The sequence below is a fragment of the Empidonax traillii genome, unplaced genomic scaffold (genome assembly GCF_003031625.1).
Source record: "Empidonax traillii isolate 1590-97213 ecotype Southwest subspecies unplaced genomic scaffold, ASM303162v1 scaffold29:size1973556, whole genome shotgun sequence".
Taxonomy (NCBI): Eukaryota; Metazoa; Chordata; class Aves; order Passeriformes; family Tyrannidae; genus Empidonax; species Empidonax traillii.
In genome coordinates, this window is record NW_020955222.1 from 431536 (window position 1) to 454440 (window position 22905).

Genomic DNA, 22905 nt, shown 5'->3' on the forward strand with positions numbered 1-22905 from the left:
CGTCGCCCACACAGAAGTAGCTCTGCAGCGTTTAACATCCTGCTTTGCAGAGGCTGCTGAGCTTTTTGGTCTGGAAGTCAGCTTGAAGAAGACAGAAGTTTTATATCAGCCTGCACCTCAGGAAGTCTTCCATCATCCCCATATCACCATTGGTGAAACAACACTCAAATCAGTCCAACAGTTTAATTATCTGGGAAGCATCATCTCCTCAGACGGTAAGATTGATGCTGAAATAGACAACAGGTTAGCAAAGGCATACAGTGCCTTTGGTAAACTCCGTAAAAGAGTGTGGCAAAACAAACACCTGAAGAAAAGTATCAAGATCAGTGTTTACAGAGCCATCGTGCTGTCCACTCTTCTATATGGTTCTGAATCATGGGTCATTTACCGGCACCACTTGCGTCTCTTAGAACGCTTCCATCAGCGCTGCCTCCGTACAATCCTTAACATCCACTGGACTGACTATGTGACCAACACGTCTGTCCTTGAACAGGCAGCAGTCACGAGCATTGAGGCCATGCTGCTGAGAACACAGCTGCGCTGGGCAGAGCACGTCTCCAGGATGCAGGACCATCGCCTCCCTAAGATCGTGCTTTATGGGGAACTTGCCACTGGCTGCTGCAATAGAGGAGCCCCGAAGAGGAGATACAAGGACTGCCTGAAACAATCCCTCAGCCTTGGCCATATTGATCACCACCATTGGTCTACCCTGGCCTCCAATCGGGAGGCCTGGAGACACACCATCTATAACGCTGCTGCTGCTTTTGAGAACACACGCAGGATCACTCTCGAGGAGAAAAGACAATGCAGAAAGAATCGCGTCTTGTCGATATCACCTGGAGAGTCTTTCTGCTGTACGTTCTGCAACCGGACTTGTCTGTCTCGCATTGGCCTTTTTAGCCATCAGCGCGCTTGTAGCAAGCGTGGGTAGAGCCTCTCTCAAATCTTCGTTCGCGAAGCCTAGCCATGATGATGATGACAATGTGCTGTAGAATTTCTCATGTTGGCCACTTCTAAGTGCTATACACAGTAATTTAAGTTTCAGTAGCTATTTGAAACTAGAATATTAAAAGTTGGTTTTCGTTACAGCTAAACCAATCTACTGAAAGAAATTAGCCTAGCCCAAGGACAAAGTCACAAATATAACAAAGATGGGGAATCATATAAAATAAAATATGAGAGTTCTATGGAGGGTACCATTTTCCTGGCTTCTGGAAATCTCGGAAATTTTCTGTGCTTACTGGTGAAGGATGCGTGAGAAGGTGGTAGGTCTACATGTACTGGTTTGGATGTACAATTTGACTTGGATTTTTGATCATATATTTAATCCACAGCACATAAAGATTCTCCAGACTAAGTTAGACTTGAGGAATCCGCACTAAAGAGAGACTGAAGTTTACAAAACCTGCCTGTGGAGCCCTTCTGTCACCCACAGAGCCTCCATATGTATTCTACAAAGAACATAACTTACCTTTCAGAGCATTACATGTTATTAGACGTTGTCAGAACTGCAAGAGGCATGTCTGATTGCATAAGAACTGGCACAGTGTCTGGACAGAGAGAAGCATAGAATTGCATCAGCTCATCTATTCTATTCCTTTATGTTTTTCAATATGACATCAAGAGGTTGTTGCAAAGATGCCATCCTGGCAGGGACAAATTGAATGCTTTTTGAAGACTGGCTGCAGAGGGTCTGACACACAGCCTTGGGAACTCTGGCAAGCTTCGAAGAATTTTATGTGGCCTTCAGCTTGATATCCATTAAGTGAAAACTCTATTTAAAGGAGTTGTGTTGTGTAGTGAACTCAGTTGGCCTTTCTCACTTAAGTGCCAGAGTAGAGTATTCGCTGTGGCTTTGCAGAATCTGTGACATAAATATAAACCAGTAAATAAATAAAACATCATTAAATAAAGCTATAAGGCATGTTTACTCCTTTAAGCTATGGACACACACATAAGTGCAAATCTTGAAAAAAATAATTCTTGAATCAAATTTTAAGAGAGACAAAGCCATTATTTTTTAAAATTTCTTGCCCTTGTTCAGCTTAACTACTACTATAAATATTCTTACTTCTTCTAAAGTGTTTTCTTTTCCTTTTTTAAAAGGTGTTAAAGGAGCTTTGTAACTTTCACCAAACGTATCTTTTCCTTCTTTAAAGCAATGAAAACTGTGCCAGCAGCATATATATATATATATATATGTAGCATGTATGTATGTGTATATATATAGAGAGAACTTATCATCTATATGAAAAGAATCCAATTAAATTTCTGCGTTCCGTGACCTGTCTTTATAATCACATTCTCATTGGACTATTTGCTCAGAGTATCAGACTCCACTATTTGCATCAGTGCCTTACTGATGTGAGTTCAGTTTCTCTGCTCCTACGGTAGTCCTCAATGGGAGAAACTGGATAGTTATGAAGACAAACTAGGTTAAGGTTGTAAACACCGTATCTCTTTTCCCAGTGCAGTGATTAATTTGTGGTTAAGATGGAAATGGGGCTGGGTAAAGACCAATTGTGTGAGAAAGGATTGATTACATAAACAAGTTTTCCCTTCCCTGTTACAGTAGATGCCTTCCTCTGATAAAGACGGTGGCATATATTGGGGAAAAAGGTATTTATATATATTGGGATGGTAGAGGTCTGTCTTGGAAATTAGCAGGTAAACATGCTCTATACATCACATATAAACTTCCTAGCTTTCCCAGAATGGTATGCTTTTAGATTTTTACACAAAAAGCTTCTGTATTGCCTAGAAGCAAGTTCTTCAGACCTTTACTGAGCACCTAAGGGACCTTTTGGATGAACCTGGCCACCTATGGTAAAACTTTTTAAGAGAAGTGAGCAGAATCCTGAAGTAGGACTTGTAAGATGTTTTTATTTCTTTGTATCATGATTAATTTATACTTTTCCATGAAAAGTGAGAAATCTACATATTTTGTATACTAGAGCTATGTCCAGCAAGGTTTATTTATTTATTTACAAGCCACACTTCTTTATGGCTGATATTGTAAGCTAAAATGCATGACAAAGCGAGCCTAGGAAGCACATTAGTGGAGCAAAGGTTCCTAATTCTTTCTGTTGACAACAGGTGAAGCCTTGCCAGCAGCTGCTGAAGAGTGGCTCTGATATTCTCACCAGATATTGTATGAAATTACCACAGGAAGCAAACTCATGCAAACCAACAGCAGAGCTGGCTGGGGCATGTGCCTGTTTTGCTGTATGTGTACAGTTTGTGCAATTTGGGAAATATTCCTCAAACCAGCTCTTTGAGGTTGAGGTGAAAAGCTCACACATATATTTATATTTTCTTATAAGGCCATTCTAGATTTTAGTTGAGGTGGTCTTGGTCTATTAATGGTTGACTTTGTCAAAATAGCAAGTTGGAATAATAATTTGCTTCTCTCCAATGCCTTTAAATTTATAAACTTGAATTTAGAACACTGTTGAATAAACATTTGAAAAAACCTAAAAAAATATCCTCATTCTTTTTTGTTTTGTTTGTTTTTCCCTACCCTGGCAGTGTTTTAGAGCACTCTGCTGCAAGGGACCACCACCACCACGACCTGAATATGACCTAGTTTGCATAGGCCTCTCTGGTTCTGGCAAGACAAGTCTTCTGTCTCAGCTTTGCAGTGAAAGCCTGGAGAATATCGTGTCTACCACAGGTAGGATGCTGTCTTTATTCTATGGTGTGCTGTAACATTGTCCAAAGGTAACTTTGGAAACATATAGCAAAGATTGCAGAGAGCTTCAGCTTATTTATTTTGATGTTTAAAGTACCTAATGGATTGCTTTGAAGCTACCACTTACTCTTACCGTGTTTATTCATACACTTGGGAATATCCATGAAAACATACTACTTGGAATGTGCTAAAGGTCTAAACAGTGTGGTGTAATGAAGCAAGAACCGTAACATAAAGTAGCACTATACTGTAGACACATGACAGCACTTCTTTCCTCTCATTTTACTTTAGGCTTTTAAGCAGCCTTGTTATATGGAGAGAAAAAAAGAGAATGTGCTGTAAAATAGAATAGGACAGTGATGCTCTGAAACTTAAACTGGGGTTTATTTCTGCACATACTTGGTCTATACTGCCTTATGGTATATGCTAGCAACCAAAAGAATAAGTGCAATAGAATTTTTTTCTAGTGATAATCCCTACTTTTTAGAGCAGCAACAGGCTTGTATATGTAGTAAGGGCAGACTGAGATCAGAGAATCAATTTACAAAAAGTTTCAGTACAGTTTCAGAAGGTACATAAAAACAGACAGCACAACAACAGATAAAAGGTATCTTTAGTCCAAAAAATTTGAATAAGCATCTTGATATAGGTGAACCCAAATGCCTAACACTGAAAAGGATGTTTTGATTAAAAAACAATCCAGAACAAAACAGCATCAGAAGAATCAGAAACAGGAATACCTGGCTGCAAAGTTCAGAAAGAGGAAAGATTAGGAAAGACTAGTTCAAAAAGAGAAAGATCATGGAGATCAAAGAAATCTGGTTCAGTGGCTGCAGCAGTTATTAGGGTTGATTTACTGATGGAACAGATACCAAGTGTTGTGCAAGTAACTTGTGTTTACAGTTACATGGCTTTGTATTGTAGCTGTGGTTTATGGGCCTGAATTTCATGAATATACCTTAGTAAGCCTAACTGTTTTTCAATGTATCTTTGTTACATTTAGAAGAACATAAGGTTATTTAATACAATTATAAGTAAAATGTAAAACAGATACAAGAGAATACTAGGTTTTTCTTATGGGGAATAATTAACCTGTTACCTTCGTAGTGGTGTTATTGGGAATGTTAGATATCTGACACTTCATTGTGTGGAGAAGGTGTCAATGACTAACTCAAAAAGTTAGAAGGAAATTGTAGAGTAATTCAGCCCTGCCCCACCTTCCCTGTCACCCTTTCCTCAGCTGTATCTTTAGAGTTTGCCTGGAATTAGAGCAAATTATACTTTAAAACTTAAGAAAGAAATAGTAACAGCAATTTAAATAAAAGAGTAGAGCTATCAAACGACACAGTGAAAATACAATTAATTAAAAAATTATTTCTTTCCAAATAGGTGCAATAAAATACCATTATTTAATCAGGCAACTTGAGAAATGAAAAGTTACTCTGCACAATACTATACAGCATCCAAAGCAAAATGATGCCATATGGGGTATACAGCTTATAATAAATCTACTCCTATGTACCATACCTGTGCTACATCAGAGAATATTGTGGAGAATACAAAAATACAGTGTGACAACTTGTCCACTCATGTTTCAAACTATAATCTGTATTTTTTGTTTTCTCTTCAATGCCACTCAGGTCCATTCCAGTTTTTCTTTCTTTCTAGGAAGAGTTTAAGATTTAAGACAACAAACCCCAAAATATTTCATAATTATTCCCTTCAGACTTTCTTGTGCTTTCCTCTACTGCATCTAGCACTGACCATAGTTAGAGTACTGGAATACCTTATTGGTCTGACCTGGGAGAAAAAACATCTTGTTTCTGTTAAATGATAGCTAATAAAATTGAAGTGTAACACATTTATTCAAAAATTCTTTACTCAATTCACAGGTATATAATCATGTTAAAACTGTGTGCACTAGATGGAAATAAATTTAATGTCTGGATATTTTATGCTGAAACAGCAGATAAATTTTTTGTATATAAAGTATTATGTACACTTATATATATGTATGTACTAAACATACAGAATTTAGTATATAATACATTGATGAATTGCTGGGAGCCTTTCACATTCTCTTTCTCTTGGATGTCTGAATTTTCAGGTAAGGGTAAAGATCCACAGGTTTTGTGGTTTGGTTTGGTTTTGTTTTTGTGTGTTTTTTTAATTAGGTTTTAAGCATGAAATGAAGTAACAGAGGATTCAGAGATGTTTTTAATGTGCTTGTAACCATTTTAATATATCCAACTAAGGTCTGTAAAAGGATCTTTCAGTTAATAACATTTATAGACGGGGATAATTATATATAAATTTATACTCTGAGTGTAACCAAAATCTGCGAAGAATAAATGGAAGAAAACAGTGATTTGAATTGCCTATTGTCCTCGGCACCTCCTAAAAATTGCTGAACAATAACTTCATATCACTGGTAGTCTGAAATCTTCTACTTTAGTTCTAGTAAAAGATGGTTTTATAACGCTAATTCCTTACCAAATGGTAGATGGCCTAGGTGTAAGTTTTGTGCTTAATTTTATGTGTGCCAGCTATTTAATAATATAATTGAAAATTTCATTGCTTATACTGATCTATTCTCTTCCTTTCACCCTTTCCACCACGCCTTATAACTGACGTTAGTAACATACTGAAATAGAATTTCATATGCAAAATCCTGATTATTGATGAGAAAAGTCGTCTTTTCTGAATGCATGCAATGGATTTCAAATGACCCCTTTAACAAATAACTTACTATTCCTCTTTATTTCTGTTCTTAGGTTTTAGTATAAAGGCAGTGCCATTCCAGAATGCCATCTTGAACGTAAAAGAACTTGGAGGTATGGTGCTTATTTATTTGGTTATAAAATCATTTAGTGCCTGGATCCCATAATAACAGATAGTTGTTTAAAATTGTTAGTTGTTTTAAATTTAAAAATGATTAATCAGTGCAGCTGGAATTAAAAATCTGTGTTTCATCACAGAAGATAAAGTTGAGAAAAGCTGTACAAATCCTGACCTCAAAGAAAGGGCAAAAAGCAGGAGGAGCAGAAGGCAGCTAAATATGGTGTATCTCCTAATTGTAATTTCTTGGATTGCAATGGTTAAGTTATACAGAAATAGAGACTGGACTGTAACTATGGTATGGCTGAAGTGGCAGCTCAAGGAAGTGTGTTCCCTGTGTTTATTGTATGTATAAGTTTTTACTTATGAGCACTGGCTCAGTTAACTATGTGAACGTTTTGCAAAATCAATATATTTACTGCACCACTGAAACTGTTGCAAAGGTAGACAATTTCTAATGAGTTATGTTCTTTGGGAACTGTTCTGTTGTTGGATTTGTTGGATTTTGACGTGGTAGTTGTTTTATGGTTGTGGAGTTTTTTTAATTTTCTGTATACATGTAACCTGTTTAGCTGACCAATTCTGACTCTGAGTCTCAAGTGATCAAGAGGTAACTATTAAAAAGAAGAAAACACTCTCCTAATTAGAATTCTTGTGAAGTCTAATGTTCATCTAGTTAAAAGAATGCTTAGATACTTATATTCTAGAATTTCTTCTTTTTTTATATCTTTTTTTATTTATGTAAGTAGAATAGAATGAATCTTGAGGATGTTTATTAGATTTTCAGTAAACTTGGAACTTCTCTTAACTAGAAATTAATTTGGTTCTTGAAGAAAGTTTTGTGAGATCAAATTGCATGACGATTGTCTTATCTGAAACTCTTTCAAGAGGGCATTAAGATAAGTATATATGGAAAGGACAGCGTTTCCTCTTTACTACCATTGGTCCATGGATTGAAACATACATATTTCTTTTTGAGCATATATCCTGTAAAAAATAACCCAGTAGTTGTCTTTGATAAAGGGATCAATCCTCAGGAGCAGTGTTGATTCTGTTTGAGTGTGTTATCTGCATAACGTCACTTAAGTCATCATGTCACTTTTTGGATTTTTTTTTTTTTTAACAGTGTCAATCATTTGCAGTCTAGTTTATACACTCTGCTGCCCAAGCTGCATGAAATATGTAATTCATATAGGTAAATGCAGGTTTTGATCAAGAATTGGATGATGTATTCTATAGCAGATTCTCATTAAAGGCTTCTTTTCTAATCATACAACTTTTGTTTTATGCAGTTATGTATGCTTTGAGAAATCTTATCTTAGTAGAGGGCTTTGACTCATGGCAAGATGTCCTGAAGTAATCCAGAATATCTGATCTGTGGTTTTTCCACACATTTATCTCTTCTCAAAGATAGAAGGATTGTTAGACTTTTTTACTGCATCTTTTTATTTCTTTTTCCTTAAATATGAGTGTTTACATGTCTGTGTTTAAAAATTATATAATCAGTTTTTCCTATGAGATATTGCAGAAGAATGCTGATTCCAATAGATTTTCATTGTCTAGGGAGCAAAGGCAAGCTTCCAAAAGTTTGTGTTTCTTCCAAAAGTTGGTGGTCATTAGTGGCATTCCTCAGGGCTCATTATGGGTCCTAGTCCTGTTTCACATCTTTATTGATGATTTGGACAAGGGCATGGAGTGCACCCTCTAAGTTCACAAACAACATGAAGTTGGGTGGGAGTGTTGATCTACTGGAGCATAAGAAGGCTCTGCAGAGGGATCAGGACAGACTAGATTGATGGACTGAGGCCAGTGGTATGGAGTTCATCAAGGCAAAGTGCTACATCCTGCACTTTGGTCACAACAACCCCAGACAATGCTACAGGCTGTGGGCAGTGTGGCTGGAGAGCAACCAGGCAGAAGAATACCTGGAGTGCTAGTTGACAGTGGCTGAATATGAATCAGCAGAAGGCCAGTGGCATCCTGACCTGTATCACCCGTAGTATGACCAGCAGGACCAGGACAGTGACTCTCCCCCTGTACTGCTGAGGACACACCTTAAGTTGGGTGTTCAGTTTTGTGTCCCTTGCGACAAGAAGGTGCTGGAGTGAGTTCAGAGGAGGTCAACAGAACTGGTGAAGGATCTGGAGCACAAGTCCTGTGAGGAGCAGCTGAGAGAGCTGTGGTTGTTTAGCCTGGAGAGAAGGAGGCTCAGGGGTGACCTCATCACTCTCTACAACTACCTAAAAGGAGGTTGTAGCCAGGTGGGAGTTGGTCTCTTCTCCTAGGCAACCAGTCACAGGATAAGAGGACACAGGCTCAAGCTGCACCAGGGGAAGCTCAGTCTAGACATTGGGAAGAATTTCTTCACGGAAACAGTAGTTAAACATTGGAATGGACTGCCCAGGAAGGTGTTGGAGTCACTATCCTGGAAGTGTTCAAAAAGTGACTCGATGTGACACTTAGTGCCATGGTGTAGTTGACAAGATGGTGATCAGTCAAAGGTTGTACTTGATGATCTCAGAGGTCTTTTCCAGTCTAAATCATTCTGTGATGCTGTGGTCAGTATTCAACCTTTAAGCTGAGAAATGTGTTCCTGTTTCATGAATGTAAAGGCTGAGCTTTCTGGAGTATGCATGGTTTCTTTCTTGCTGCTCTATGAAAATAAAGCAAAACATTTTACATGCTTTATCACTGTTAAATTTTATTTTGGAATTTCTGCCTCTGGTGTTGAAGAGAAGTCTATATTTTTGTCTTATTCCTGATTTTTGTCTTCACTTGTTATGGTATTGTTATATAATTTCTCTTTACTATAGTGTGGAGGTCTTGTCAAGATATTTGATCTTGGAAACTTTGGAGGAAGGTAGAAAAGCATCTGTTTTTACCAACCACTGTATGCTGTTAAACGTTATTTAGAGAGTGAAGTTCTATATAGTTTTAATTTTTGATACTTTGTCTTTTTAGGTAAGAGAAAGCTTCATATGTCATAATACAGTAACATATTAACAACCAATATTTAAAACACAGCACAAGTCATACTGCTTATGGTTCTTAAATTCAGCAGCCAAGCAGTTATGTGAAACAGATGCTGACTATGTAGTATCTTTTCTATTTGGCTGAAGTAATATACTTCCTTGAGGGTAAAGATGGTGCTAGTTTTTACTGTGCTGTGTGCCTCTGGAGCAGCTAATGAAGCCAGGTTTTATTTCTTCATTTCTGTAGGGGCTGTAAATTTTCAAGCAAAATATATAGAAGACAGTCTCCTTTTGCCTTTTTCTGGACTGATTATCTCTTCATCATTCTTTAAGATTTAGGGACATGTAGATAAGTTGTTGTGCTCTCTTTGCAGAAGTTTTTGTTTAAATCAGATGATACTAAAATATAGAAAAACATACCCAATTTCTGATTTCTTTAAATTGTGTTTGTTTTCTAAGGTTGCCTTCCTACCAGAAATAAAGTTTTTATCAAATTTCATAAATGTTAAATACTATGTTTAAAAACCTTGAATTTGATCCTGAAAAAGTAGGAATATGTACATCTTTCAAATCTAGCATAGACCTGCTGGAATTACTTGAGAAGGAAATCCTGCCTTATTTGCTGACAAAGTTGAACTGCCTGTTGTCTAGGTTGCTATTTTGGTATACCAATAATCCCTTCCTAATCCCTGAGAAATTAAAAAAATTACTGCTTTTTTTCCCAAAAATTTAGTTCATAAAATAATGTATGTAATTTAGATTACAGTAAAGATGTGCCATGCCCTAGTCCACATTCTTTCAGAATGTACTATTACCAGGACAATTGGAAAGCTCTCTCTATATTGTGTAACTCAGCTTAGTAATGGTATAGAAAGAAACTACAGTTTTGATGATTTCCTGTTAGGGTGCAGTAATCTTTGACGTGAATTAAGAATGAAATTGTCTGTTATGAACATAACAGGAGAGTGGGAAAAGGCTGTAAAAATAGGCAGATGATAACATTTGTTTAGAGGATTCAAACAGTGTTTTGCTGAAAAAGTTTGGGATGCTGCATGGTAAGGTTTGCTCTCAAGATAGATAATGAAGGTATAACAGCAGGTATAACAGTCTTTTTCTTTGATTCTAGCAAATTCCAGCCTGGACACACTGGATGAAATCACCATTTATTCTGTATTTTTTTTTTCCAGTAATATACTGTTGTAATGCTGTCAAAACAGAGTATGAAGTTGTGGTGTCTGTTGTGACAGAGGTATTTATTCATGACTATGTGAAGATTTAATGTCCATCTTGGAGGTCAACTAATAATTTCCAGTTGTTTTTTTTAGAAGAAGTTATTTTATAGTTTAGTTTGCTGTCATGTAAATGAAGGCTTAGAAACCATTGGTGAGATGCCAAATACTGAGCCACATCAAATTTAAGAGAATGATTCTGGATATGAACAGCCCTTTTTCTTCTTATGAAGTTTAAAAAGACTAACAGCATGTTATGGGATTTAGTAATGTTTTCTATTTATTTACTAAAAAATATTGTCAAATGTTTCTGTTAGTTTGTGTAATACACCCAAAAGTCTTCTTCACAAGCATAGAGGCAGCATATTGTGTAGTCATATTTAAGAATTCATTTAAGACAAAAATGTTTTAAGTGCTTAGCAAGACTGGAGTGGTTAATATCAGGAATGCTCTTGTCTCTGGTTGGTTGAGCATGGCCAGGAAAAGAGAGATGAGAACTTGCCTCCCCACTGCTATTACTTCTTAAACTTCATGACCAAAGTCATAAATTCACATTCTTAGGCCAGCTAAATTAATTGTCTAGGTGACAGCTTGAGAACAAATATCTTTAAATAGGATTGATTAAACAAAGCATGCGTATTTTGTCTTAATTTGGAAGTAAAGAGCAGAAGAAAAGAGAGTAGGAGGAGAAGGCACACTGCACTGTTGTGCAGTCCAAATTGAAGGGAAAATATGAACCTCTGGAGAAGACAGCAACAGTTGTCAGGTAGTATTTGTCTTGTGAAAAAAATGAGGTAGGAAGGAGAAAATAATACTGACCTATTAATTTAAATATTTAAATATTTTTTTTTACTCTGTAGAGGAAGAGTGGAGTACTGCGCTACCCTTCTAGCAACATAGTCTGTGAGAGCAGGTTAAATTTCATCAAGTTAGTCATCAGAAAACTGATCCCACAAGTAAATGCCAGCCTCAGTCATCTTTAGAGGGATAACTAACAGAAAGCAATAAAATCTCCATACTGTATTTGACTAAAAGGCAGTTGACATCTCTACAAAATCTGGTTGCTGAGTACATGCAATGCCGCTTGTGACATAGCTGCATCAAACAGTTTACAGAATGTCTTAGCAGATGAAATTTTTAGTTGACCCTGTTGAGCTGTCTAAGCTGGGAGTTGCAGAGAGACATTCAGCTTCCGAAAGCATTAAAGTTAGGTCTGTTTGCTATCAGTCATGCTCAGCCTGCTGTTCAAGTGGTGTCTAAGCCCAGACTCTGTCACATAGTTTCCTCATTTCATAGATAAGAAAGATCGTTTACACCTGTTTATGGATCTCATTAACATGAGTCCTGAGAAAGGTTTGACAAGGATTCAGCCCAATGATCGTACCACTGGTCTTTGGAAATACTGTTCATTGTCTAAACTGGCTTTTTACAGTGTGAAAAAACAACCTGCAGTCTATCTCATTCACAGCAATTAGGAACCATGTGAGTAATGACTATAACAGCCAAGTACAATAGGATAAGCAAAACACAAAATTTCCTAGCAAAGCTTTTTGTGGGAGCTGGTTGTTTTTGTTTGTAGGATATTTTCTGGAGGAAAAAGTAGGACCTTTGGTTTAATTTAAAGCCCCTGTCTGCTTTTGGGATTGCAAATCCATTATCTTCAGGCAGAAAAAAAAGATGGAGTTTAGCAGCCTAGTTTAGCATCAGAAATTATATGTGTATTTTATGAAACACCCCTAAACAGAAAGGCCTTGTTCCTTTCAAAAGCTAAAACTGATTTAAACTTGTGTACCTGTCAGCACAAGGACTAAGCAGACAGAAATACGCAGCTGTGTAGACTTACTGCTTGCTTTGTATGCTTACTAGTCTTAAGTGCCATAAAGAAAGAATTTTTTTTTTTTTTTAGCTTTATTTGAGGTAGTTGCACTGTTACCAAAGCTGTAACTGCAGCTCAGGAGGGTACTATTTGAGCCTTGCTGGGTGCTGGCAGCAGTTTTAACCCTGGGGAGTTGCGCTGCTGCTTCTGAGATTGTGGCCATCACCTCTGTCTAGCAGAGGCGAAAGAAGGGCAGACGTGGTCTAATGGGTAGAGAGGAAAGTGGCAGATGATTTCCTTATTGCGAAACATGCTTTGCCTAGAGGATTTACTGTGTGTTTGTGAATTTAAAAAACAAACATCCCCAAACATATAGAAAAGGAGAAACAGAGGTGAGAATGGCTGTCTGTGCCAGCTGCTGCAAACTATTAAATCTTCAGATATCAGGCTTAAATAAATGTTAGAGTATATTGCAGGCCACAATTCAGGCCATATCTTCTTTTTGAATTATCTGTAAATTTCTTTAATGAACTTTATGTTCTTGATTTTTGCAGATTTTTGTTTCAAAGTGCATGTTGTACTTTAATATGGTAGTATAATACACACATGTAAGTAGACCAAACTGACTTTCTGCAGGCAAGTACAAGTACCACCTTTTAAAAACTTTCAAGTGCTTGAAACCTGAATGTTGTTCTATCAGATTTAAATATTGTAGTAGGTAGAGATTCAAGTTAGCTAATAAAGAAAAGCTAATAAAGAAAATACTGAAGGTTTAACTTCCAGATGATTCTCATTAGAGAAGCCTGGAAAGCAGACAAGAGATGACAGAGATGATTTCCATAAACTCTGTTAAAAAGAATAAAAACAAGCATGATAAACTTATGTGTATTTATGATTTTGTGTGTTTTGAATGTAAAGGTGGAAAAATTACTCCTCAACTTTTTGTTTGTTTGTTTGTTTTATGTTTGTTCAGATTGTAGTTGAATTGCTGCAGTGAATGTAGCTGATTTGGCAGTCTCAAAATGTTCCTATTTCTGGGGAAAAAGTGCTGATTTCCCACTGTCATGCTTTGTGTATGATTGCAGGAATGCACTGCCTAAAAGGCTAGAGAAAGCAGACTGTAATCACTTGGTTTTAAACCCTAGGAAACAGAAGTCCTGTGACTTTAGCACTTGAAGAAGGTTTCGATTTTGCATCTGTATTGTCGCAACAGCAATACAAAATAGCCACAGAATGGTGACTCACGTCACATCCATGGGAAACTTTGGTATCTGTGTGGATGTGTCTGTCAGATTGGACAAATTAATGTAAGTAGAAAGCAAATGTCTTAAACAGGATTTATAAATTTATTTGTATTAGAAAGGAGCTAGAGGATTGAAAAACAGTGTTGAGAAAACAAAATCTGTATACTCTATTTATTCAAAGGGGGGGAGTACTGGGAAACCTGCCGGAGATAGATAAGGAGCAGCCACATCTCTTGAGAATATGTTAGGATTTCAGATATCTTCTTGATTACTCAAGAAAATAGATCATTTTTCTGTCTGAGGATATGATGGGAAGTGAAGTTACAAACCCTATGTAGATTTAAAAACAGTTATTTTTTTCTTCATAAGGTTTTCTTGGAGTGAGAGGGTAGGGTTTTGCAAGAACAGATAAGAGATTTCTTCTTCCCTTCCTTTCCTAGTTACTCCCCCACTCATGAGCTGATCTTTCATGAAAAAGGATTTTGTAACATAGTTGGCATATTCCTTGTCATTTTTTCACTTTTATGCTTACTAGAAATGTTCTGTTTAATATTAGTAGAGGAATTATCTATTTAGTATTTCATTCAACTATAAAACCTTCAAAATATGTAGGTGTCTTTATTTTAGGTGAGTGGATGATATATTTGAAGTGGTAGAAAAATTATTTGCAGCCTGTAATCTTTCATGTCCTCCCCACATTAGCATTTTTTTATCCTCTGTTTGAGACCATAACTTCTTTGGACCTGTGGTGTATTTTGAGGTGAACAAGATCTTTTATGTGCAGACTAGACTATTGTGAAGCAAGGGCTGTGTGACATTCATTATGCTCTCAATGGAGACTTGCTGCAAGTTTGACAAGTAACAAATTTGACACATGTAAATTTGCTTCAGTGATTTTTTCTGTAATGCTATGCTCTTTTCTCCTGAAAGTACTGAAGAGGAGGAGGGAATTGAAGGTAGCCTCAAAGCCCTGTGAATGGAGATGTAAACAGAAGTATTCATAGCTGAAAGGAAGATTTATAGCTCTCCGTTTTATGTGATATTTTCAGGAGTGTGTACCTGTGCAACCTGTTTTGGGTGTGTATTAAACTGCACATAACTCAGAATCTCCCCTCCAGCTTCCAAGGGGTGCTGTTAGCACTGCTACTGATCCTTAATGGTGTTGACATGGACTGTTCCCTGGAATTTATTTATATGATATTTAAAAAGTATAAAAATTAAAGCTCTCTAAAATTATAGGTAATTGAGTAAACCTGCCCTGTAGTAATGCTGAATGATTGAGGTTTCTAGTTACAACATCTTGTCATTTTTGTCATGAGAGTTTGGGGTTTTTTTTCCTGTTATAAAGCAATTCAAGCCTACATTTGATTGAATATTATCTTTTCTAATGGGTGGTGATTGTGTTGTGTTTTGTTTTGTTTCATAGTTTATTTGTAAACTAGATGCTTTTGTCACATCACAGGACTCAACCCCCATTGGTTCATTGCTGAGGGAAACAAATCATATGCTTAGCCATGAGTTGTGGCTCTTGCCTGTGTCTGAGGAAGCTCCTATGCTGAACATCACATTATAGCAAATGTTTCCCATAGCATGCTCCCAAAGTCTAATGTGAATTGTTATGTTTTTCTGATTTTTTGAGATTTTTTTATTTTTATTTTTTTTTTAATCTTTGTTTAGGCATAAAGTGGTTGAAGAAACAGCCGTAATGTGCAAAGTTGTTAGAGAAACACATGTATTAGGCCTACAAACCTAAATGCTTATTTTATTTATTACTATTGTTTGCTAGGATGTTTTGGTTACTAGTTAAGTTCCTGGGTACGACTCATCAGTCTTTTGAGAACCTGAGGATGTTTAATGGCTGCACATTACATTCTGCATTGCCAAAGAACTCAGACTTTGAAACTTAGTGTCTTAGAAAACTTTGGAATAGATGAAAAAGTTGATTCAAAGGATAATCTGTGCTGAACTGCACCTTGAGAAACAACTGCTTGGTTACTAAGACGAATTTGTCATGCCGTAATGTGTGGATCACTGTTTATAGTCCAGTGTTTCCCACCCAGGATAACTCTACAACATTCTACTTAGTACTCTGAGGAAAGAAGCTAAGAGCATATTATGCTCTCTGGGTATGAATAGTTAAGGCAAAAGAATATCAGGTTATTTGTCTTGTAGAGATTGTGATTTGCAGCTGCTGATAAGTTATTGATGCCAAGAATTATTTTTCAAGTGCATTTGCCAGAAAAATGGTTTAGAATGGCACCCTGAGGTACAGGCTTTAGCAGTCGTCTATTTTTTTTTTTTTTTTGTCTGCTTAGTGCAAATAATTCTCATTCTTAAAACTCAGGCTGTGATTTCCTTGGAATTGAAGTGTAAGCAATTTCAGAGCAGGTCATTAGAATATTGGAAGATCCCAAAGGAAATACCAGGTTTTGTTGTACATTGTAAGGTGGTTCTTATAACTATGCTGTGGTGACTGGCCAGAGCTGGAGAGAAAAGGACTGTTATACTTTGGTGATACTGGTTTTGGGACAGTTGATTTAGAGCAACAAAGCTGAGCTGCTAAAGAAACTGAACCAAAGAGACAGGAGTGTAAGGTCAACAAATCAACATACTCCTTTTCTGGCTTCAGTGTCCCAGGTAGGGTTCCATGAGCTGCTTTCTTCCATGTGCCTGGATACAAGAGGTCAAATGCTCTGCAGTTCACCTCACAGTTTTTCTGTTTAGAATGACTATAATTACAAAAATAAGACTCAGGTTCTGGCAGTGATGTGATTGAAAAGTAGCTGACTGATGCTTAGCGTAAATAAGACAGATGTTATGTTGCTAGGAAAAAAAAAACCTTCAAAGAACTGATCATGGTCTTGGCCTTTAAGTTCATTGAAAATGATTGTCTACTAGTTTTTAAAGTAATGTGATCCTTCAGCTGCCTGCAACACTGCTGTGTGTGGCTATGTAAATAGTGTCCCTTTGGCAACTTGCTTTACTTGGTTCTGATGTAGACAGCTGTTGGGAAAGACTGGGACATCCAACAGATGCTGTACAATTCTTTAGAAGTACAGTTGGCAGATATTTGTATGGTACATAAACACAGAACTAGCTTTCAATGTATCCCCTCTTCTGTTTGTATAATATTAATCTTCAGAGGTTGATAAAAAAATGAAACATCTGTTCTGTTTGTGCATTGTTACTTTGAGTCGGTTAAATTAATATAGAAATTAGACAAGGTCTTGACTAAAACCTGTGGCCGTTTGCCTTTAGGTAGTCAATTCTGTAGGCCTCTTGCAGAAAAAAACAGGTTAGATATGACTAATATTCTCTGTAAACAAAAGTGTGTGTGTGTTCACAGTGTTTGTTAGCTGCCTAAATTGGGCTGGGTGCAGATACAGAAACAAAGTGCTTAAGGTTCCAATGTGGCTGGTACAAAGATGACAGTAACTCCATGAAGTGAGATTTGAATACTGTTGAGTTGGATACCTAAAGTGTACAGTGCAAATTCCTTTCTAGACATTTGTTTCTTCATCTTTGTTTAGTGACTGTCTTTTCTGCCACATGATGTATAAATTAAGTGAATATTTTAAGTATCAAATCAATGTTGTGGTCATTATGTTACATTAAAAACTCACCATATATCTACATGTTTTTCAGAAATATTGTGTCATTTTGTTTCACTGAAAGGTAGAGTTTTATTATTTTCATCTGTATATACATGGAAGTTCACTTTTCCCTGTCTGAAAGCAAGAAAAGTCTATAAAAGATACCTTTACTACATTTCTGCAAGTCACTGTCTGGCAGACATGTCAAGTTTTCCACTAGACTGTTGCTGCTGCTGTTCACTGTTTAGCATTTGTCCCCATGAGTGTAGTGCCAGATTCAGACATACAAAGAATAGCCCATATCCAAATCATAGTTTAGATAGTTTGACAGCTGTCAAATACAATTTTTTTTCCCCCTACCTCAATGCTACAACATATGCTGCTCTCCAGGGGAGACAAAAGCTTTCTGTTGATAACCTTATTGCTTGGCTTCTGTTGAGATGGCTGAGTGCTGCTGAACTGTGTCCTAAAAATTACTGTGGCATATCAGCCTGTACAGTCACTCGTGTGTCTACTGTTGGGCTCTTCCAGAATCCTTAGCGTGGTTGACAGAGCAAAAGTAGTTGGAGTGAATGCCTTTGCATGTTGTCATCATAGCTCCTCATTCACTGTTCAACTCACTATTGTATCATCATTCTCCCCATTAAGTATCTAATTACTTTAATAGGCTTTCCTGACACCTTTTTTCCCCAATTATGAAGTGGTTGCCTGATGGTTTGGAGATGAACTGGAAGAACTCATGCTCAGAAATGAACAACTGCCATGACAGAAGCTTCAGGTTATGGCAAGGATCTGCAGGGCTAAGTAAAAAAGAATGGGCAAAGGTTTAGGTATTAGTGCCACGATATTTCAGTGAGAAGGTAAAGGATTAGACTGTGTGGTACTGGAAGCATGATAGTTCTGCCAATACTCATTAATTGAGCTGAAACTTTAAGGGAAGAAAGCTGCATTGAGTCCACTTCCTTCCTTACTCAAACAATGTTGATTTGACATTTGTGTGTGTGTGTTTGATTGCTGACTGCTTTTTTTTTTCTTTTTTATTCGTTTAATGATGATTAGGAGAAAAGATTTAGTTAATTGTTTTGATCATTCCAAGTAGATCGCTTATTTTCAGTAATAAGTGTTAAATTTGTTAAAAAGATTTTATTTTAATTAATTCTTATTATTGTCTTGAAAGGAGCTGACAATATCAGGAAATACTGGAGTCGTTATTACCAAGGATCTCAAGGGGTAATATTTGTATTAGACAGCGCCTCCTCTGAAGATGATCTAGAAACTGCTAGGAATGAACTGCATTCTGCTCTCCAGCACCCACAGTTATGTACTTTGCCATTTTTAATACTAGCCAATCATCAAGACAAGCCAGCAGCTCGCTCCGTACAAGAGGTATGTTAAAGTGGCAGCATCTTGCCTGTTTGTATTTACTATCTGCACACCACTAACCCACTATTGCTTATTACATTATTATGCTATTACTTACTTATTACTTACAACATAATAGTTAAGGACTGGCCTCAATTTCTCTTTACAGTAAGTAAGCAGACCAAGAGCAGTCCCAACTGCTATTTACTTAGTCCGGTGCACTCTATATAGGCTTAGTTCTTCTGGAAAACATAGAAGTAATACTTGGACACAAACAGATCATCTTCTTTCACCATATTTTGCTTAAGGGTGAAAAGATGTTTTCTGAAACTACTCTTATGAAAAGCTGCTGGGACAGTGATTTTTTTTGTTTAGCTTGTGTTTTTATTTGCTATTAGTTTTAATTTTGCACTATTCCATTACTCCATTCTTCTCAACTGCTTAAAGCAATAGATGGCAGCCATAGGTTGTCTGTTTTGTGTAAAAGCTTTTTCTGAATTGCTGTGTACTGATGTGAGGGCAGAGTTGCAATTCCTGTTCTGAAGTCCTTAACTAGTTCTGATTTTCCTCTTCTAAGGGGTAATATTTTTGTCCAATTTCTATCTACCACATAGTAAGTTATATAATTGTTGTATTCAGTGTACTTTTTGCTCTTCATATTCTGAAAAATTCATCTTGTCTACATTTCTATCATGTCACATACATGGAAGAAATGCTGAAAGTTACTGTTTCTCCATGAGAAGCTCTACTTATTCTCCTGAAGTTGTAGGAAGAAGTTAAAATTTGTTTATGTGATTCTGTTCATAAATGTCACTTAAAGGACTCCTATTCAAGACTTTGTGAAATCTGTTTATTCAGTCAGTGCAGCAGAGTGAAAACAGTTTCAGCACTTTGCTGTGTTGTTGCTTTATACTTAAAATTGATTCTTTCTTACAGGAACTTCTTTGTCTAAAATACAGTTTCATACTTTCAAATCAGAACAGGCCGATCTGTAGAATAGCTTGCTATTTTTACAGAACAGTTGAACATGTTTACTGCTTTATTGTTACCTATACCTCCTTTCTCAGCCAAAACAAATTAAGCATATTACGTGTTAAGAAATAGAGTAAATGGAGTATAGTGATGGTATTAATATGAAGAGACTAAATGAAATATATGTAAACTACACTGTAGAATATTTTATTAAATAAAATTAAATTCCTCCAAGAATCCATACTTAGAAAAAAAAAGGAATTTGAATTTAGTATATCAAGTTACATAAAAAAGTAAATTAAAATGAGGCAGGGATAGAATCTACAAGTCCTCTGTCTTGTTCATATAAAAACAGACTGAGAAAGAAGTAATGAATATTTAAAGGAAATATAATATGGATTTTGATATATCAGTTTAATAATTTGATCTAGTCTACTGTACAGCATAAAAGCAAAGCATGCATTCCTAAACCTTCCACCTAAAAAATGGTAATATCCTGAGACACAACTGATTTCATTTTATTATCTAAATATACTCTGTGCATTTTGGTATTAACTTTTTTGCAGAGAGCAATACAGATTACTATTTGCATCAATAAAAATGCTTTTTTTCCCCATGAATTATTTCTTATTTTACTATATTTTTCATTTTTAAAATGATGAAATTTGATTCCATGTTAATAACAAATATAATTTAAGAAACGTTCTTTGTCCAATTTTGTAAGAATAGAGAATACAATGCCAGTTGGTTTGTTTTACAGGAAATTATGTAAATAACAGTCCCATTTTGTAGTTGAGGCTCTGTGAAGAGACTTTTGGGCCTGAACTGAATTTTTTGCCTAATTAGAGTTAGCATTTCTTTTCTTTTATTGGCAGTATCCTCATTTTCACCTCATTCTTCATTACCAGTTGCTTGATACTTCAGTAGGGTAGTAGATATCTATATACTTACAATAGCATTTTGAAAGGTTTCTACTGCATGCTTTAAAAAAAAATAAACTCTAACAGTGTATTATTATGGCATTGCTACTGTGAGTGTGTATGAAATGCTGCACACAAGAATTCTGTTAAATGTGCACAGCTTCTGTGTATTTTCAGGAAAAAACAAACAAACAACCCTGTGTCAGTGTTTGCCTTTGAAGTTCTTTAGTTAAGAATAGTGGAAAACAAAATTAGAAGGAAAAAAAAAAAAGAGGAGAATGTCAAAAAGTTGTTACATTGTGTGTGTCCCCCCCCCCCCCTCCAAAATATCCTGTGTTTGCTGTATATACAAAGTGGAAACCTTGTTGGGTCATTTTCACCAACATTAAAATGGAAATTTCTTGCTTTCCTGAAGGCTTTGTTGTACTGTTGTCCTCATTATTGAGATGTGAAATGAAAGTAAATGATGAATCATAAGATGATTCCTTAAATCAAAACCAACATGAATAAATATTTAACAAAAGTACTATGTTGAGCATTGAGAGTTTTATTAGACATTTTTGCTAAACTAAGTCCATTAATTATAGATACTTCCTTGCTTTTTTATGTGTCAGAAGGCAGATGAATCACAATTGAAATTTAAAAGTATGTATGCATTATTTTCGGCAACAAATTGCTTTTCTTTAATGGATATGAAAGGACTCCTTGGGGTGTAATTAAGGCAAATGTCTGAGTTAAGTGGTGCATAATGGAAAGTATAGAAAAATATTTATCTACAACAAAAATTCTTCACAAAACTGTGCAAGGGCCAAGCAGTTTCTGCAACAGATGTTAGTTATATTTATTGTTGGGAAGTGCTGCTTCAGTTTTTCAAAATGTTGTATTTTATTTATTGTGTTTTGTTCCATACATTGCTTAGGTAAAAGTGATATTGTAGAAGCAGCGTGCTGTAAATAATAACCAATATCATGAATAGTTCAATTCACAACTATAAGATCTATTTGCAAAAATATCCAAATAACTTGTTTAATTTACAGAATGTAATTTAACCTAATTAATTTTGCAGAATATTCTTCATATTATTGAAGCGAGCAGGGAAAATTACAGGAGAAGTCAAGCTGAAATACTAATCAGGCAATGTAATACTTTTTTTTCCCTGAGTTCAGTTGCTGGTTGGCTGTTTCCTAGTTATTTTGATTTTAAAATTAAATCAAGAAAGTAAATCTGACATTTTATTGTAGAAACTATAAATAACAATGTCCCTCTTATTTCTCTTATATAATTTCTATGGCATTCATTCCATCTTCCTATGTCAAAGATATTTGTAAGTTGTTTTGTTTTTCCTGTGACAGTAGCACATTTAGATGTTTTCAAATATCTGCTAGGTGATTTCAACTGAGCCATGCTGAAATAAAGACTGTATATTAACCAGACTATTAAGCTCATTCAGTTGTATTTGATTCAATAGGTTTGCTACAAAATAACTTTGGTTTACATTAAAATCAAATAATGAAGAATTAATCATATGTAAATCAGTACTGACTGTAGTTTTGGAAACATTCTGAAATACTAAATAAAAATAGTTACAAGTGAAAAAAAAATTTAGTTACTCAGCATGTGGGAACATGGTGGCATATCAGTTTGGCCACAGTTTCCAAAATAGAGGGTGCAATTCTAAACCAGTATCAAATTATATATTCTTTTAAATAAGTATCCCGCTGATGAAGTGTACTTTTGCCTTTTCATCACAAAAGTACTTTTTATTATAGAAACGGGTTTTGATTAGTCAGATTTCTGTTACAGGCTTAAAATATTGCAGGAATTGATGGTGATAAAGGCACTTTAAATTGCTTTGCAAAGGAACAGCTGCATTACTGCTAATCACGATTATCAACTTGTTGATTTTTCTTTTGGATTATGTGCTACTTCGTGTATTGGCATCAGAAGCTGGATACTGCAGTGGATTCCTGTGACTTGAAGCAGTGTGCAAACTGGGAGTCACTTTACTCCCAGGTCAGAGTGATATTTAAGAGCTGCAGATACCATACATTGAAAGTTTTCCATAGCCACTATGTTTTCGGAAGACAGCTAGATTATGCAGACAGAAAATCAGGGATGCAAAAGCACAATTTGAAGTTAAATTGGCCACTTCTGTTAAGGATAACAAAAAGCACTTCTATAAATACATTAATAACAGAAGGAGGGGCAAAGAAAACCTCCATTCTTTGATGGACTTAGAGGGAAACATAGTTAATAGAGATGAGGAGA

At 36.0% G+C, this 22905-nt stretch overlaps 1 protein-coding gene across 2 annotated transcripts in view; it reads left to right on the forward strand.

The window, feature by feature from the left end:
• ARL15 (ADP ribosylation factor like GTPase 15) overlaps positions 1 to 22905 on the forward strand; it is a 220290-nt gene that overhangs the window by 73708 nt on the left and 123677 nt on the right. For both annotated transcript variants that reach the window (XM_027910343.1, XM_027910348.1), the window contains 3 exons: positions 3529 to 3673; positions 6466 to 6525; positions 18561 to 18769. In XM_027910343.1, coding sequence (XP_027766144.1) covers positions 3529 to 3673; positions 6466 to 6525; positions 18561 to 18769 — 414 coding nt within the window. The remainder of the gene's footprint in view (positions 1 to 3528; positions 3674 to 6465; positions 6526 to 18560; positions 18770 to 22905) is intronic.